The sequence below is a fragment of the Theobroma cacao genome, chromosome 8 (genome assembly GCF_000208745.1).
Source record: "Theobroma cacao cultivar B97-61/B2 chromosome 8, Criollo_cocoa_genome_V2, whole genome shotgun sequence".
NCBI classification, from domain to species: Eukaryota; Viridiplantae; Streptophyta; class Magnoliopsida; order Malvales; family Malvaceae; genus Theobroma; species Theobroma cacao.
In genome coordinates this window covers 4,637,267-4,656,750 of record NC_030857.1, presented here as the reverse complement: position 1 = coordinate 4,656,750, position 19,484 = coordinate 4,637,267, and the positions used below count along the sequence as shown (strand labels likewise).

Sequence of the window (19,484 nt, the reverse complement as noted above, 5' to 3'; positions counted from 1 at the left end):
CAAATTCGAACAACGCAGGCAAATTTCAAAGTAAAAGCACTGTTTTCTTCCAACCTCACCTCCCACGTATGACGTATCCCTGTCATGGGTACCCATTTTGGCCCCAAAGAGTAAGCCCAAAATGTTCCGAATATAGTAGTAATATTATTAAAGGAGGGAAAGGAAAAGAGGGAAGGCCGAGTCAAACAATCCTGTTAAGAGGTCCCACTCCCCAGAGCACTTCACCGTCCTGACCAAGCAAGATCCTTATATATATAGATCGCTAGCAAGCAATACCGTAGCATTTCAACGACTACCCAATTTAAAACAATTGACAGAGCATTTGTGAGAGACAATTTCAGAGATAGATAACTTATAGTCGCGTCGATGGCCAAGAACAGCTCAACATCTTATTCATCAATGAAGCGTCATCTTTTTGTGCTGGGTCTACTGGCGTTGTTGGTTTCGACAGAGTTCACTGCTGTCGATGGCCGAGCCCTTCGATCAACGACGAACAATGTCGTCGTTGCAGGCTGCGAAGAACAAGGAGGAGCAGACGAACAGGTTGCTGTTTCCGCGTTTGCTGTGTCAGCAAACAACTCCAGCAGTCGTCCTTCGGTTAGGAGCTTGGCTTCCAGATTAGCCTCTGGACCAAGCAAAAGAGGTCCTGGACATTAGCATTTCAGGCAATCCCAGACTCAATTTTTTTGTTGTTCGGATTGCCATGTGATACGAGGTTGTGCACAGATTTGTGAGCTACCATTTTTTTTTTCGCTTTAATCTCCATCTAGGACAATATTAGAGATTTGTTTTTTCATTTATACTTGTAATTTGACAATTTAGATTGATGAAATAGAGGTAGTGACACACTTTTGATTAGAATTAGGATAATCTGTGTACTTTTTGATGATAAAAGTATAGAAATGATATACTATATCATTATCACCTGGATGCGCTTTAAGCTTGTATGATTGTCAGCGAAATCACCCACATTTACAAGTCTCTCTTTCTCTCTCTAAGAAGTCATGAAAATCATCTGAAAGGAAAGGCCTCAGGCAATTTAGAAATCTAATAAAGTAAACTAAACCAAACCCCAATCTTTAAGTCAAAAAGAAGATCACAGAGGATCGACAGATATTCCATCACCTATCAGCTTTGACCGCACCAATATATATTTTACTCTGTCTACTATTGACTGCCTCGTTTGATAATGTATACTTCTACTGAATCTTTCAATGCATATCAGTTTTAGCAAACATTTTCCCTTATGTATGTTTCTAGACAGGCTGGAAATGTGAATTTCATTTGCCAATTTCAGTTTCTTTATTAAAAGCTTGGAAGTTTGGAAATAATGTTAACAACCCCGATCACCCTTCCTTGTCTCTGGACCTTAAGCCAATGGCTTCCAAGTATCTGTTCACTGAGTTTACGATGGACAAGAAATTGAGAACATTTAAGGACTTAAATTTCTAAGGTGATTAGATCCCACAGGAGGAACAACTAATCTTAATCACCTAAAGAACTTGATATTGATCTCCAGAAAGAATCAGGATATAATTAAGCAAACCATTCTTTTATGGCATTAGCTTAATTAGTTATATATTGCCGATAGCTCAATCTCTATTTGAATTCTTTTCGTCAAAATAATATCACTTTATGCTTTCGGCTTTCTTTAAGCTTATTATTATTCTGTCCATTGCCCAAGCTTAATTTTTATTTCCATTTCAGCTTCTGCAAATGTTTGTCAAGTACTGTCACCTAACTATATTCTCTGGCATGATCTTCTTCTGTCCTCTTGCGTGTTAACTCCAGTATTGTGCAATGGGAAATTCTAGTCAAATATTGTGGACAATTCCACTCCATAATAAAAGTCATGAAATTGTTAGAAATGCCGGTGAAAAGTTTTCAGAGTCGAAATTCAAATATTACCAGGCAATCTGCCCAAAACTTAGGAATTCATGTCGCCGAGGCAGAGAAACCATTGGTTATGGATTGGTGGATAATCTAATTCCTTCAACCACCACCTAACTACGAGATGACAACACGTGGACATTAAACTTGTTCATTATTGAAAAAGTAGCAAACGAAATCATCTTTTCGCATTGGGGGTCCTGACCTATGAAAACAGAGTAGATATACTACACTTCAAACCTTCTTAGATAAAGCTACCAGGATTGCTCGATTCGTTATCAATTGTTTTTGTACATAGCAAATGATGATAGTTAATTATGATCATTAGTTGTAGGATTGCAGCCATGAATGATGTAACCCAACAAATGAACTTTTTGTTCCAGCGTATGATCCAAGGGGGAAGCAGAGTTTGAAAAGGGGAAATAGGCACTCAAAAAATTTGACCTGAAATATTTGAATCCATTTCAATATGGCTAAGACCAGCATAATTTTAGGTCCCCCGGAAACGCTCAAAAGTCTTAATGTTGCACCATAATATAATTATTATTAAACTTAATAACGTAATCGTAGAGAATTCTTCTCCACATTGAATCGTTTCTCTCAAGAGTTATTGTGTAAAAGCTTGTTTTGAGAACGTTTTATGTCCCCACTTGGCTTTGCTCGCGATATCTACCTAAAACTCGGTTGAAAAAGAATGTTGTTCAACCAACAGTTTCTCCGTGCAGAGCCATTCACAAAAGGACCAAAGCAAACAAACAAAACAAGAGTCAATTTTCTGAAATATTCAAACATAAAACCCTTTATTTCCAAGAATTCCTTGATTAATGAGAAAAATGTCTTACAGGTAGGGACAAATTCACTCTCGTCGAGCCCAAGGTCCCTAAAAGTAGGGATAGTCTTCAACTAAACTAACCACTAACCAGGGCGAAGAGTGGGGCAAGTATAACACGGTTGTCTGTCAGTTGTCCTAAACATAGTTGGACAACGGGAGAGTGATCAGCGAAGTATAACGTACAAGTAAAAATGTCCTGTATTAGAACTAACTTCTCTTCCTGTAAAGGGTTCTTTTGGTTAGAGAAAGATGATGTATTGCAATGAGTGAATTGAAATACATTAGACGTGATAGTGAGAAAAATTAGAGCAATCCTCGAAGCATAAATATTTTGGGTGACAAGCAATGAGAGATGAGAAAAGATGAAAGAAGTGACAAATAACAACAAAAGTTGAATAGAAAGAATGCTTAGAAGAGTCTAGAAAGAGCTTTTAGAATAATCTCTGCTGAGTTTCTAATCTCCTCTCCTTACCTCTCAACCTCTTATTTATATTGAATATCCTCTTATTTATATTGAATATGAACACTTTCTTAAGAGTAGTTAAGAGAGCACGTTTAATTATGAGAAAACATACTTATCATAGAAGAGCAATTGAAGAACGTTTTATGAGATATTAAAAAAATGACAATGTAATTGAGTAGTGAACATAAGTTTTGAGTAAATGAAATATTAATATTTGATAGTGCATCACGTGTATATTTGAAAAATGAGGAAATAAAAAAAATAGCAAAACACATGTACTTCAAAGAAAGATTAAAAGAAAATCCTCTTAATTATCTCCATATTTGAACTACCAAGTCAAACTCTCTAGAACATCCCAAACATTGCTACTTGTTCTGAATTACTTTCACTTTCCTGCACAAATAGTTGTTCCATACTTGTTTCTAAATGTTTCTATGCTTGTAACGCTCTTTGAGTACTTCTACGCTTGGAATGCCTTTGGGCGCTTCTGTGCTTGGAACACCTCTAGGCATTTCTGTACTTGAAATACCCCTGGACGCTTATGCGCTTGGAACGCTCCTGGATGCTGCTGTGCTTGGAATGCCCCTGAGCGCTTCCATGCTTAAAACACCCCTAGGCGCTTCCAGCTTGGAATACTCTTGGCTTTGAACACCTTAGGCGAGAATGCCTCGGACTCTTCTACGCTTGAAACATTTCTGATGTAATTTTTCTATATAACCAAAATTGGACATCTACACTTCCAAAGCTCACTTCTGTCTTTTGCTCCCTTGTTGGAGACGAGGGAAAAGAATTTTGGAAGTGAAAATACCATTAATCATTATCCTTACATGAAACAACAAAAATCTTGAAACAGAAAGCTTCTTTCTACTGAATATTAGCTTTTTCATAATGAAACACACACACACACACATAGCACAACACTAGACATAATGCAGATTAAAGTACAATGTAGCAAAATTAAGATACCAACTCATAACGTATTGTAGACACTTAAAAAAAATAAAAAAATAATAATAAATAATAATAAATAAATAAATAATTTTAAATTATAATAAAATAAACTAAAATATAAAATAATATAAAAATAAATAAATAAATAAAAGGGGGATGGCTGGGCGTACGCCCAGCCATCCCTTCCCCAACCACCCCGCATGATGGGGTTCTGGCCACCAACTCCCTGGTGCCAGAACCCCATTGTCGGGTTGTCCAAATTTTTGGACAACCCGGCTCTTTAAAGGCTACCTGCAAAGAACAAGAGCGAGAACAACAAAAACAAAAAAAATCCTAGATCTACCAGCAAAAAATACCCAACCACAGAAACAAAAAGCAAAAACAAACACAAAACAAAAAAGAAAAAGGAGTTAGATCTGAAAAATGAGGGAGAGAGGAGTTTAGGGGTAGAGAAAAAGTTTTTTATTCGGGTAGGGGAGAACTGACAGGGAGACCGACGACGAGGGAGACCTATCGGCAGGAAGTCGAAGAAGGAAGAAGGAGAGAAAGGCAGAGAGGAGATCTGCCGGGAGAGAGAAATAAAGAAGAGGGACACCTGGGCAGCCGGTTAAAGACAGTACGCCGACGCTGGTGGAAGAGGAAAGGGTTTTAGAGAGAAGGGAGAGGGTGCAGTTAGAGAGAGAAAATGAAATCTGAAAATGAGAGGAAAGGCCAAAAACGGGACTTATATACCCGAGTTTAGGGTCTAAACGGCGTCGTTTCAGTGGAGTGAAAAGTTCAAAAGATCGACGCCTAAACGACGTCGTTTGAGGGAGTCCGCGGAGCCCCAAAACGGTGCGTTTAGGAGAGGGCCAGACGGACCAAGGGAGTGGGCTTGGGACACCCCGTGCAGCCCAAACAATTTGGGCCACCATTCTGGCCCAAGCGAGGTGAGACCTTACCCATTTATTACGGATTTGGGCTTATTATTTTGGGCTTATCTAGTTTACTTAATTATTTGCTTAGTTTAAAATTGAAAAGAAAATTATAGAAATTTATCTCTTTTTTTTTCTTTAAATATATTATAGATTTAGTTTACCTTTTTTGTAAAAATATGTATATATATATATATATAAATTAAAATTACATATATAAATAATAACAATAATAATAATAAGTCAATAAAAAAAATATTTATATTATAAGTATATTTCGAGACTTGCAAATGATAAAATAATAATAATAATAATAACAATAATAATAATTCATGATGCAACTATATATATTTCTAAAAATATATATATATAATAAATAAATAAATAAAATAATAATAAAATAAAAAATAAATAATAATAATAATAATAATAATAATAAATAAAATAAATGGAACAATTATTTGAGCATTACCACCTAAAAGGGGTAAAGAGTTGTCTCTTTCGGGTGGGTCACTTAAGTGCGGAGTTCGAAACGAATTTTCACCGAAGCGTCGGGATAAATCCGAATTCTATACCCCTATACTCATTAGTCCGAATAATGCTTGTTTTAAAAAAATATATATATGATAAATAATAATGATAAATAATAACGATAAATATATGAATAAGTTAATAAATTATCTGAAATTATTAAGCATGTTATTATTATCAATCAACTAATTAATAAATACGATCATATAGATTCCATCATTTTATACTGGCATTGCACGTCACTCTTATTTTGCAAATGACGAGAGAATCCCGATGATGGGATTTCCCCGAAGAGCTTGTAGAGACGAGTTCTTCCAGGGATATCTCTAGGTGATGAGAATTTCGAGACTTCACCAAAACGTTGGGATGGTCTTCGAATAATTTTCCAATAAAAGATTACCGACTCCATCATCTAAAATAAACAAGTCATGACATCATTTTACGCTTGCATCGTGTGCATACGTAAAACCAAACAGAAAAAAACTCAATCTGTCAATTTAATAAAAATTTAATTAATAAAGTAGAGATTAAATTAGGAGAAGGCTATATTAAGATAACTTAAGATTAAATGGTATCGTTCGTGGAACGGGCGCCACGGAGGTGCTAACCCTTCTCAGTGCGTAACCGCACTCCCGAATCCATCTCTAAAAACGTATACCAGTTCTCGTTCTTTCGACGGGCCTAAAATTAATTTAAGACTTCGTCGATTAGAATCGGGTTAATAGGTAACCAATCACACCTTAAATAAAAAAGATTAGTGACGACTCCTAAACCGATTTTAATTTTCGCCCGCATCTGGCGGATGGGTTTCCGGACCCGCACGTTACGACACGTATGATTGAAAAAAAGGATTCTATAAGCAAACATATTATGAGGAAAGGAAACCACGAGTAGCCTAAGGGTAAGGAACTGCATATATGGCAGATAAATAATATGATGATGAATGCAGGAAAAGGAAATAAACGCCCCTGATATTATCAAATTTAATAGGGTAAGCACATGGCCAAGCATCAGTTGGTAGAGATTGAAGCAGACAAGCAAAAAGTGTGCCAAGACACAAGGATATTGCTGATTACACTGGAAAGGTGAGTTTGACAATAGACAGAATTCTCTATGATATTAGGTTCAAGCATAAGAATTTATGGAAAACACAAAGTGAAGATGTATAGCCAGGTAAGCATTCACAACAAATGGTCAAGCTCAAAATGGTCCTCAAAATGGTCTTTTCCTAAATTTTGAAGGCCGAAGCTACATCACCCAACAGTTTTCTAGAAACTCGTAATCTGCCCAAAGAATTCTTGAATAAAAGGGATTACTTAGTTATGTTCCTTCAACATAACTTTTATATAGGCAAGCAAAGAACTCAATGAATTAGAGCATGTAACAGACTTTATGAGAACAGAAGCTCACATATATCTTAATTGGCTAGTACTACAATAAGATATTTTTCTAGCATTAAATATCAGGCAATCACCCGCTTGGAAGGAATCACGACATAAAAAGGATTTAAAGATGGAATATTTCATTTACCTAGGAAAATGAGCAATTTAGATAATAACCACCTAAAGCATAGAAATCAAAAGAAAATTTGGGGTCATATGGCACTAACAAAGTAAAAGAATCATAATATTCCTTCAATCAGAAATTGAGTGGCGTGCAATTGGAGTACAACAGAGTTGCAGTTGGGTCCATTATGCCATTCATCACCCTGAACCAGACATCATGCTCTTCAGGAGGCCTCTCAACTATCAGCAGCAACAGGAGAATCAGGCCCAGCAAACCATGCTTGCTAAGTAATTACATTAGTGTTCATTAGTCAGTGTCCAGAATATGGATGAAAAAGAGAAAAAAAAATTACTATATCAGTGTTTATGCATGGCATAAACAGTTCGGATGTTTTGGAATTCCTGGTTGGTAGTCTAATTCTGTTCCATGTTAGGCTTGTTTCTTGCTTTCTCTACTGTGGTATGGATGACATAATGTCATTGCTACTGCATCTTTAGATATAAAAATGCTTTAGATTTGGTGTACTGCTTAGATGGAGTTGATTAAAATTCTTCTTGAATGGTCAAAAAAGAATATTCCTTCAATAAAGATGTTAGCTGCAGGTATGGTAACAAGGATGCCAACAGAAGTTTGACGCCATTGCAATGCAACAAGAGTGATTACATAGATAAGATCCTCAATATGTCCAATTCATTGTATGCGAGAAAACAGACTATATATAAATTGCTTAAGCTGCAACTAGAATTGGGTGGGGAAGTGTTGTGCAACACTAGTTGAAGCTTTTAAAGGAAAAAAAGTTTAAAAAGTAGATAAATGTGAAGAATGCAGTTTAAGCAATGTAGCAAGCAAAGAGGTTCACCATTCAGCAAAAGAAAATGATGCTCTAATCAGTCAGGAAAACATAGTAGCAAGCAAAGAGTTCACCATTCAGCATAAGAAAATGATGTTCAAATAGTCAGGAAAACATACTGTACACATACGTTATATAACCATGGAACCTGAAAACAGCTAAAACATAAGAATACATGTTTATACCTAATTTTGTTAAAGCATTATAACTAATTTTGTCAACTAAAAACATGAAAAATTTGTTAAAGCATTATACCTAATTTTGTCTCAAACATAAGAATACATGTCACATGAGCACATGTCTACAACAATTCATATCAATTGCATGTTTATATTACCAAGAGACTAATACACAGACAAGTTAATAAGTATGCATTTCTAATGAACATATACACATACTTGTTCTAAGCACTTAAATTATCCTTTGCATGCTAGATTCTAATTTACAGCACACAACCTCATTGAACTTCCACATCCTGGTTGCTCTAAAGACCTAAAATTTTTCCTAACACAAATTAAATTTCCAAATCAACTGAAAAGGTATTATAGGATATATTCTTAAAAGAATATTGCAGAAATATTAAGACTATATATCATATCTATATAAAATAGAGAAACCTGACCTACAACTCATAGCTCTTTCTACTATAACTCTTAAAAGACTTTCAATTCGATTGCTTCAAATTCCATAATGTTCTCCCTTAAGATATGAAAATTCTGAGTTAAAACAAGTTGAAACTTTGAACCATGAACAGCAGAATTGCCTAAGTTCTGTGATACAGATAACTGCACAGTGAATAAAGATACACAATGCTGATGAGTTGCAGGAAAATAAATCATCAATGAACAAAATTTCTAGCACCCTTCATTCTGCATTTTTGACTGTATCAATTAACGGAGCAGCAAAAACCAATCAAATCATAAGAAGCAAACAAATTTCCAACAAGATTACAGAAAACCAAAATAACCCCCAAGATATTAATAAATATTACTATCACAGATATTATTACCGTGATATATAAGCATCCCGAAATATTCATAGTCAGTACAAACAGATCTCAGAAAAAGGAAGGCAAATTAAATTAAAAAAACCCTAGCAATACCAATAATCATGCTAAACCAAAAAGAACAACCCTAAAGAGAGAGAGAGAGAAACAAGAATCCTCAAACTCAAGCCTCGGCCTTTACGGACGAGGACGAAATGTCCTCACCACCCGCAGCTCCCGCGTTACTCGAGTCTGCGTCCGCCGGGCCTGATGGAGCGGCGGCGGTGGCGGCAGCTCGAGCTTTGACAGTCTCGAGCATACGCTTGCTGATCTCCCTGGAATATACCTGAAGGATCTCGATACCGTCGTCGTCGGCGGAGAACGATGCTCCGGCGACTGAGAAAGCCTCCTCCTCGATAGACTTGGCCACTGCGGAGGCCTCTTCCTCTGGTATCGTGCCATAGCGTTTGGAAAGGACGGATTGGGTCGACAGCGTCTCGATGAGACGGTTGATGACGGCGTCGCGGGTGCGTTGGGTGGGGGGCCAAATGCGGAGGGTGAGGTTGTTGAGCTTGGCGGTGGTGTCATCTACGTGGGCTGGGGCTTGGGCTTGGTTAGACTCCGCCGCCGGGGCGTTGTCTTGCGTGGTGTTGGATTCAGGATCGGCCATTTTTTTTGGGTTTGGATGGTGAGTGGAGCGTGGGATTTTGAGTTTGGGAGGGGAATTTTTTATGGGAATTAAAAACAATAAACAAGCATATTTGAGGTGGGGGAAAGAAGAGCATCGGTTGTGGGCCGGGTGTGGGTTGAAATGAAATGGACCGACCAACTTTACTAAGAAGATCTTCCCATGCCTAAAGACAAGACTCTCTTGTTTTGATTAATTAGACTTCAATTTCAAAAATTTTCGACATGTTCTTTCTTATATTGTTTAGTTGATTGTGATTTGATTGTCAACAAATCAACTTCTTATTCCTTAACGTTGCCTTCCACATTGATTTTCGTTTAAGGCAATACACGAATTTTTTGCAAAGAAGCAACCTTACACTCAATGCAACCAACCCAAGAATGGAGCCAACTCAGCTTCAGACAACTTAAAGCAGTTAAGCCCCTTGGACCATGGGCTACTTTGTGTAACAAGCAGGTTTCCCCCAACGACCCTCAATTGTCTGTCTGCCTCAACCCGATTGTAATGTTTCTAATGTTTTTTGCACTTACATGTCTCTCTTGGGGGAAACAATAAAAATAGAGAAGAAAAGCCACGTAACTGAAAACCACATCCCATAACCATTTTTACAAGGAAAAAAAATTAGGACCAATCACCTAGATCTTTTGACATTTATTTTGTTGGAGGACTTTGGGCCATATGGGCTTTTGACGATCCAACATTTTCATTAATCAAATAAGATCCCTTAGGAGAAAGCTTGCAAAGGCCGTAAGCAACAAACTAATGAGGAGTCAAAGTGTGAAACAATGGTTGTACCAAAAACAACTGTCAGACAATGGATAGGGAAATCTGGCTTATTACACATCCATAACAAATTCAAACTCAAGACGAGGGCATTTGCCACTGGCTGATACGAGACACTAGTAATTCATATCTCTAAACGAACATTAATAATGGATTTGCGTGGTTTGAACATGGCGACCAATAGCTTAGCTTTGGGCATGGTGAGTCCTATCCCTTCAGTCAAGTCCACCTCCTATTCATTAATTCTTTCTGTTGAAAAATTACGGAATTGTCTCTAAAAAATTACTCAAGATTTAACTCAATCAATAAAATAAATAAAGAAAGAAATCAAGCACCCCACAAGAACACAAGAATTTACGTGATTCGATCTTTCGATGACCTACGTCCACGGGCACAGTAACAGAAAAAAATCCACTAAGAAGAAAAATCAGGAAATTACAAGAACAGTCTCAAACTCAAAACCCTTATCCCACGTACACCTAAATCACTCTATCTAAATCTAGGTTATTATTATTTTTTAACCCATAGGGTCCTTTTATAGTGCCAAATACAATAACCTTATCCTAATATAATTAGGAATCTTATCTTAATAGAATTAGGAATTGTTATTCTAGTATAACTAGATTTAAAGACTATTTTATAACGTATACTAATTTAATTAGAATTAAACAATCCTAATTAAATCACAATTTAAGATTATCCTAACAAATCTCCACCTTAGGCTTGAATTCACCAAGCTCCACCTTACGAACCAATCTCTGTCGACACCGCCACTGCCCCAAAGGGCCTCAAGCACTACGAACATCGATCAAGTCCAAGCAATGCTTGAACTTTATCCCAGAAACTGACTTAGTTAGCATATTTGCCGGATTTTCATATGTAGTTATTTTCTTTACTACAATCTCACATCTAGATTTTTGTCCAAAACAAAAATCACTAACCAAGTTTCGAAACCATAAAGCCTCCTTCACTGCCTCGGTCACAGCCATATATTCAACTTCAGTTGTAAACAAACTAGCTACTATTTTTCAACTGATTACAGACCTTGAGAGAATGAACACATACCCCATTCGAGATCTTTTACTATCTAGATCACCAACAAAATCTGATTTGGAGAAGCCAACCACATTACGACTAATGTTTGCACCTCCTTCACACACTAAGCCAACTTCAATAGTAACTTTAGGTGTTTTCACAAGCTCCCATGTTTGATCCTAGTGTAGAGACTCAATCTTCTTAGAAGACTCGGCATATGTAATTTCCTCATGATAAAAGTAAGGCTCATCAATCTCTACTTCCACAAATAAAACATAAGAATCAGAATCACCATCAATACAAGTAATGCTTCATTGAGATACCAATTCTTGTACCTCTTGCAATTCTTTCTGGATTTCACTATCATCTCGCACTGTCACAAGAGCATTGATTTCAAGCTCCACCTGCTTGCCAACTTCTTGGTCTAATGTGTTTGTAATTCTAGACTTTATCCCACAAAGTAATGCAGACTTGTCAAAGATAACATCCCGACTCACCATAAACTTAGGGAACTTACAATCAGTACACCACAACTGATAACCCTTCACCTCATATGCATAGCCTAGGAATATGCACTCCGTCGTCCTCAACTCAAGTTTACCATCACTCACATGAGCATGAACAGGACAACTAAATACTCTCAATATAGAGTAATCAGCGGGCTTACCAGACCAAACTTTCTTGGGAGTCTTAAATTCAATTGCAGTTGATGGAGACCGATTTACCAAGTAGTAAGCCATGTTGATAATTTTTGTCCAGAATACTTTGGTTAGGCCAACATTTGAGAACACGTATTTTGTTCTCTCCAGAAGTGTTTTCTTCATCCATTCTACAATACCATTTTGATATGGTGTTTTGTCAATAGTGCGATATCTAACGATTTTCTCATTCTTGTATAATAGACCAAACTCACCTTTGTAAAATTTCAAACATTTGTTTGTTCGAAAGCTCTCGATCTTTTTCTTAGTCTGTTTCTCGATCAATACCTTCTAATGCAAAAAGGTGTTTAACACTTCACTCATAGCCTTCAGAAGATACGTCCACACCTTTCTTGAAAAATCATCAATAAAGATTCACATGTATAATGATCCACCTTTTGATGCCACAGAAGAAGGACCCCACAAATCTGAATGGATGTAGTTTACTACACTCTCAGTTCGAGGAGTTGTAGTGTTAAATTTCACTATATGTTGCTCATAGAAATTTAACTTTTCACTATTTTGACCATATAGCAAACTACGCTTACTCAGTTTTCTAATCCCTTTCTTGCTCATATGACCCAATCTCATATGCCATAAATGTGTTACATTATCTTCAGGATCATTAGATGAGACCACAAAAACAGTTTCAATGACCGTGTTTTCCACTAGACAATAAAGGTCACCGGATAACTTGCCCTTCATGATAGTTAAGGCTCCTTTAGATACATTCAAGACACCATCTTGGCCACTATATTTGTAGCCCTTCTTATCTAACAAACTCAAGGATATTAAATTTTTTTTCATGTTAGGGACATGTTTTACCTCAAGTGTTCTTGTCATACCATCAAACATCCTGATTCGAATTGTGCCAATCTCAATAACTGAGAGAGAGAAATCATCTCTTAATTGTACAATGCCCATATTAACAGATTGATAAGTTGTAAACCAATCACGCCTAGGATATATATGAAAGCAACAAGTCAAATCCAAAATCCATGTATCCATCAAGTTACCATTAGTAATTGCAAGAACATTATTAATTTTCTCAAAAGCATCAAAGTCATCTCCAACCACGTTTGCAGTATTCTCAAACTTATTGAACTTTTCATCATCTTTGAATTTAGTACAGTCTTGACGAAAGTGCCCTTTCTGACCACAATTCCAGCAAGTTTTTTCTTTTGCTTTAGATTTACCTTTTCTGTCTATACCCTTCTCTCTATCTTTTCCTCTATTCACAACCAAACCTTCTGCTTGATTTTCATTCTGGATACCACTAACTTTCTTCTTCAATTCCTTGAAATTTAAAGATGCTTTTACATCCTCGAAAGTGAAAGTATCTCGGCCATATAATATAGTATCCATGAAGTTTTCATACGATGGAGGCAAAGAACATAAAAGAATTAAGGTTAGGTCTTCATCCTCAATTTTAACATCGGTATTCTTTAAATCAAGAATAACTCTATTAAATTCATTAATGTAGGTATTAACGGACGTACCTTCATTCATCTTGAGAGTATACAATCGTTGCTTCATATAAAGCCAATTCGTCAAGGATTTAGTCATATAAATACTTTCGAATTTAAGCCACACTACAGCAGCAGATTCTTCATCTGTGACTTCTCTTAGCACCTCATCTGACAAAGCTAGGAGAATAGCACTATGTGCTTTCTCCATAAGGTCATCTTACTCACCATCAGATAAATTCGAAGGAAGATACTCTTTTCCCTTCAGTGCCTTCAACAGTCCTTGTTGCACTAGCAATGCGCGCATCTTAACATGCCACAGGCTGAAATCGTTTTTTCCATTAAACTTTTCAATCTCATACTTGGTCGACGAAGTTGCTATAACGAGATTCAAATTGACCCAAGATCTTGAGGCTCTTATACTAGTTTGTTGAGAAATTGCGGAATTGTCTCTAAAGAATTGCCCAAGATCTAACCCAATCAATAGAATAAAGAAAGAAAGAAATCAAGCACACCCACAATGACATAAGAATTTACGTGGTTCGGTCTTTTGATGACCTACGTCCACAGGTACAGTAACAGAGAAAAATTCACTAAGAGAAAAAATTAAGATATTACAAGAACAGTCTCAAACTCATAATCCTTATCCCACGTACACCTAAATCACTCTCTCTAAATCTAGGTTATTATTATTCTTTAACCCATAAGGTCCTGTAAAACTGCATCCGCCTGTCTTTGCAATTTCAACATTCTTTTCTTCAATCTATGGAAATCAATCCACCGAAAAAATGGTAAAAAGTCCCCTGGATACACTTCTCCGGTCAGTTCAAGTGCTTCCTTTATCATATCTAGAAATCGCCTTGCTTCCTCAAAATCATCCACTTCTGCCCCAAAATATCTCTTACCTGATACCATCCTCATAATTATATTAAAAGACAGTTCAGATAAACTGGACTTCATCTCCACTTCTGCCAAGTTTTGATGTGAAATTTCAAACAATTTTCTGAGCAAGTATCTAACTTCATCCTGTCTAATACTTAGAAACATGTTAAGTCGATTGGTTGAGAAAATTTCAAGCACAGCTATGCGGCGAAGATTGCGCCAGTGATGGCCAAAAGGGGCGGCTCCAATTGTGGTGCTGTGTCATAGTTCAGGTGCTTGGAAGAGAGAAAACAAGGCCTATTTGCAAGGATAATATCATTCTTGGTGAAGCACTCTTCGACTAATGGTGGGGATGATATGACTAGCACTGGGCGAAAACCAAAGGAGAGTGAAAAGATTGGACCATATTTGCCAGATAGATGCTGTAATGTTCAGTGGACAGGTTCTTTTATGAGATGGAGATGACCAATTATGGGAAGTGAAGGTGGTCTTGGTGGTTGCTTTCTTTAAGGTGTTTGTTATGAACTTTGAAAGAAGCAGCTGAAGAATACGAACAGCAAAAGGGTAATAAAACCAGGTTTGCTCCATGGACCAATAGCTTGTGTTTGACACCATGGTCAAAATAACCAGCCTTTATACGAGGTTGATTGGGTGTTGGCCAAGCACATTTAAAACTCTCCCGAATTCCCTTGCATAACAACGTGCAGAGGAAGAATTAAAAATTAAATAAGCAAAGGAATGGCAGTTTCAGTGATGACATTTTCCGTTCTTACTGCCGAGGGGGAAATGTTTGTTAATTAATTGTATGTTTGTTGATGAAGAGATTAAATAAAATCACTTTTCAAAAAAAAAAAAATTTAATTGTATGCTGACGAAAAATTCCCTTGCTCACCAAGAAACGTTCTATCTTACGTTTCTTAGCATCTGCCTGGTTTAGTATAAAGGGTCAAGATGAATTTAGATAATTATTCAATTAAGGCACTGCTAATTATTGTGTTTCTGTCTTGGCAAACTAGTGACGGTTAAACAAGCAATTAAGAAATGCAACTTGGCAATTTCCAAGCTACTGAAATCTATTAGAGATCAAGAATCCGATAACTTGACCATTATATAGCAAAAATGATAGCTTAACTGCTTAAATATATCCCAAGGAACAAAAAAAAACCCTTTAATCTGATGAGTCACTATAAAAATTCATCAACATTGTCTATTTGAAGATACTGCTGAGTTCTTGCTTTTAAGTTTTAAGGCTTTTGCATAAATTCGTATAAGGATTTTATCTTTTTTAATATTGATAGATGATTCTGCTCTATTACGAGTTTAAATGACAATTAATTAAATTATATTTGCAAGTTTTGATCTATGTAAGTTCATTATAAGGAAAACTCTTAAGGAATCTTTAATCATCTTGACTTTTAATACATAGAAGGATCATAAACTCGCAGGCACTTGGGCGGCTTTACCTTAATACTTTATTCCAAGAGTGGCTTCTATATGCATATAAGCTTAACAAAGTCTATCCCTCTGTGCTCCCGTAAATGCGAGTGCTCATATTTCATAATGCTAGTATCTCCTGTTACCAGAGACTTCACGTCACAGTGTGGAGAGGAGGTTGATCATGTCTGCCCGGGGATTGCACAAAGCCACCAAGGGCTCAGCTTTCGGCATGGTGAGCCCTGTGCCTTCCCTCATATTGATTTCCTCCGTGCCAATCCTATTCCACTCGAAGGACTGAATCAGGGCACCAAGTGCCAGTGCTACCACTCTCTTGGCTAAAACAGCTCCAGGGCATGCCCGCCTTCCAACACCAAACGGAAGTAGTTTACACCCTTCACCTTCCCCACCTTCAAATCTCTCTGGCATAAACCTTGTGGCGTCCACCCAGAGCTTGGGGTCCCTCTGGATAGTCCAGGCGTTGATAAATAACATTGTGGCACGCGGAACGGTGTAGCCACAAACAATGCAGTCTTCTGATGATTCATGTGGTAAGAGCAATGGTCCAGGCGGAAATAACCGCAACGTCTCAGAAATTATAGATTGTAGATAATTCAGCTTTGTCAGGTCTGTTTCATCCAGGAACTTGTCTTGTCCAACTTTAGCACCTATTTCAGTCCAAGCTTTATGCATTACTTCAGGATGGTTAAGAAGAAGTGACATAGCCCATTCTATTGTAGTCGCTGAAGTTTCAGTTCCAGCAATTAGCATTGCCTGCAAGATGTTTCAATGAGTTATAAATCTAGATATTTGAGGCAAAAACATGCTGACAATCTGAGGTTTAAAATATTTAGTACAGTTTTCCTCTTCCGGGCTATGGAAAGGCACTTTTGGAGCTGTATAATATGGGAATAAGGCGCAAAGAATTAGAATAAAAATACTAACACTACATTTTTTTTTTGAAATTTCAATATATTATAGGTAAAAACAGGGTGAGCCTGAGCTCCCCACCATATAGCCATTTTGCAAGGCTATGCCCCTTACAAAGACCAGGGGTATACCGTTGCAAAATAACCACAGAATACAAGTATCTCTATCCAATACAAAAGACTATCTCCCCATAGACACTTACAGTCTAAGAGCACTCCCCAAACTACGAGTGTATCCACACTTTATAATAGGTGGAGAACACAGCAGACACAACATAGGTCAACAAAAAACAAAAACATAATTCTAAAGTAGAAATTCTTTCTTGACGGATTCTGCTAGAGTTCGATAATTGGCAAGCTAGAGCAAGTGGAGTTAAATTAAAGTTTTGGTTGGATACTCACGAAATCAAAAGTGGAATAACAAATCTTTAACTTTGAAAAATACTTCATACAGATGTCGTCACTGGGTGATGATTATCTTAGGCGGCAAATTTCTTGAAAGATTCCATTTTTGTCTTTATTGAAACATTATTTAATTTGATGCACTTGTCAAATACGTCGGCTGACTTTGGAGACACATATTGAACTGCAAGGCAAAAAATAATATTTCACAAAAAAGATGCCTGGTTCTTACCAGAATAACTCCTTTTATGGTCTCATCAGTATAAAATTCCGGTTCTGTTTGTTGCAGGGATAACATGACGTCGATTAAAGTTGCTTTTCTCCCTCTTTTGCTTGCATCAGATGCATCTAAAGACTCTGTTGAATCTTCCCTCATTCTCCTATGCTCTTCGAGAAGGGATTGTAAGAATTTGTCAAGCTTCTTCATAATTCTTTTCATCCTCTTCTCTACTCCTTGAAAATCTACCCATTGCAGCGCAGGCAAAAAGTCATTCAAATTTGCGCTTCCATGAATCTCCACAAACTCTCTCATGAGGTCTCGGAATTGCTTTGCTTCTTCGTCCACTGCATCTTTCCCATAATAACGCTTTCCCGCAATCATCCTTAGCATAATATTGAAAGCAAGCTCTATAAGCTTTGATGTAACTTCCACCATAGCTGGTTTTCTGCTCGAGGCCAGGAATAGTTCCTTTAGCAATAACTGAACTTCCTCTTGCCGAACGCCAGCAAACATGGCAAGCCGGCTCGTGGAGAAGAGTTCCAAGGTGGTGAGGCGCCTAAGGTTACGCCAATAATCACCGTAGGGTGCTAATCCTATCGTAGCGTTGTTGTAATTGAGATGTTTGCCAGCAAGCAACTGAGGGCGGTTTGCAAAAATGATATCATTTTTTGTAAAGCACTCTTCAGCTGCTGATGCTGAGGAGACTATAAGAACTTTACGAGTTCCGAATTGAAGGTACAGAATGGGGCCATAATTCTCTGAAAGTTCATGAAGAGTTCGATGAAGCGGTTCCTTTAGAAGATGGAGATGACCGATGATTGGCAAAGCAGGAGGGCTAGGTGGGAAATTTCTCGGACTATTACGTTTTTGTATGATGGATTTGAAAACTAACACAAAGAGGAGAAGAAAGAAGCTGAGTGTGATGTTGTACAAACTAGCTACTTCCATTTTCTGAGAGTTGGTGAATTATGAGGGGTTCCTCTCTCGTTTTGTAGTAACCGGATAAGATTAGGCACAATTTTCTTCTGACAAAAGAAATGCTCAAAATATCAAACTAATTGCCGAGCTTACAAATATGTGGATGACAAGTGTACTTATTAGAGTGGAATTCCTCATTTTATCGTTACTCTAGCGGCATTTATTGAAGTTATAGTACTGAGTTTCTACATGGGGTTATAAATTGTTACCGATGCCTTGCAACAATATTGGCTTTTTTTTTATTAATTTCATTTTCGCTAAGTCAATTTGGCTTTAGTTGATTTTTTCATATTGAAAAACGGATAAATACTGGATTATAATAAGTTCAAGAGATGACTACATTAGATATTTTCAACAATAATAGTACGAGATACAATTTCATATTAAAAAAAATTATTTTTGAACAAGTATGTCTGTTCAAATAGTTATATTGTTTAAAATAAATATATTTGTTCAAATAATTATATTTATCCAAAAAGTTATGCTTGTATAAAGAAACATATTTGGCGTTTTGAGTTTGGAAGGCTGTCATTTCTCTTCTTTTTTTTTTTTGGTGATGCCGCTGGATTTTTTTTTTTTTTTATGTTGCTGGATTTCGTCTCTGGTTCATGGTTCTTGTTGTTCTACGGATGATCACCTTGGGAACCAACTGTGGACGCTCTAAGCAAATATTGGGAGTGGTTGGTTGCGTTGAGCTCTGTCCTATGATTGGCCAGCTCTCAAGGTCATGCAATTGCAAAACAAATGCGGATAACAAATGGCGAGGACTTGACAATGAAGGGTCAAGGGAAGCAAAGGAGGTCTAGCAGTTTTTGATCGGGGCATGAGGACGATTTTGTAATGGTCCATGGTTACCCACGTTGGTATGTTGTTTCATTTTTTACCAGCTGCCGAGAGAGTGAACGTGGCTAACTAAGAGGATGTTGCTGTGTAGAAGTCTTTTCGATGAAAGGGATGTTGTGTCTATCATCTATTTGGATGTTAAATTTTAGGGGTTGGGTCCTTCTCCTAGTCACAGGAGGAATTTTCTGTAATTGTATAGCTGAG

At 37.1% G+C, this 19,484-nt stretch overlaps 2 protein-coding genes across 2 annotated transcripts; both read right to left on the bottom strand.

The window, feature by feature from the left end:
* Window positions 8,890–9,686, bottom strand: LOC18592042 (MFP1 attachment factor 1). Its single transcript, XM_007018524.2, has one exon. The coding sequence runs from the start codon at window positions 9,590–9,592 to the stop codon at window positions 9,107–9,109; it is 486 nt and encodes a 161-aa protein (XP_007018586.2). The 5' UTR covers window positions 9,593–9,686; the 3' UTR covers window positions 8,890–9,106.
* Window positions 15,818–18,543, bottom strand: LOC18592041 (isoflavone 2'-hydroxylase). Its single transcript, XM_007018523.2, has 2 exons — window positions 17,472–18,543; window positions 15,818–16,682 (listed from the first exon to the last, which is right to left on the bottom strand). Exons 1-2 carry the CDS (start codon window positions 18,405–18,407, stop codon window positions 16,068–16,070), a joined length of 1,551 nt encoding a protein of 516 aa, XP_007018585.2. The 5' UTR covers window positions 18,408–18,543; the 3' UTR covers window positions 15,818–16,067.

Excerpts from the sequence above, each read along its gene's own strand:
- LOC18592042 (XM_007018524.2), bottom strand. The coding sequence starts at position 9,592 with ATGGCCGATCCTGAATCCAACACCACGCAAGACAACGCCCCGGCGGCG.
- LOC18592041 (XM_007018523.2), bottom strand. The coding sequence starts at position 18,407 with ATGGAAGTAGCTAGTTTGTACAACATCACACTCAGCTTCTTTCTTCTC. Across the intron at positions 16,683-17,471 it reads CCATAAAAGGAGTTATTCTG|GCAATGCTAATTGCTGGAAC; the intron begins GTAAGAACCAGG and ends AACATCTTGCAG.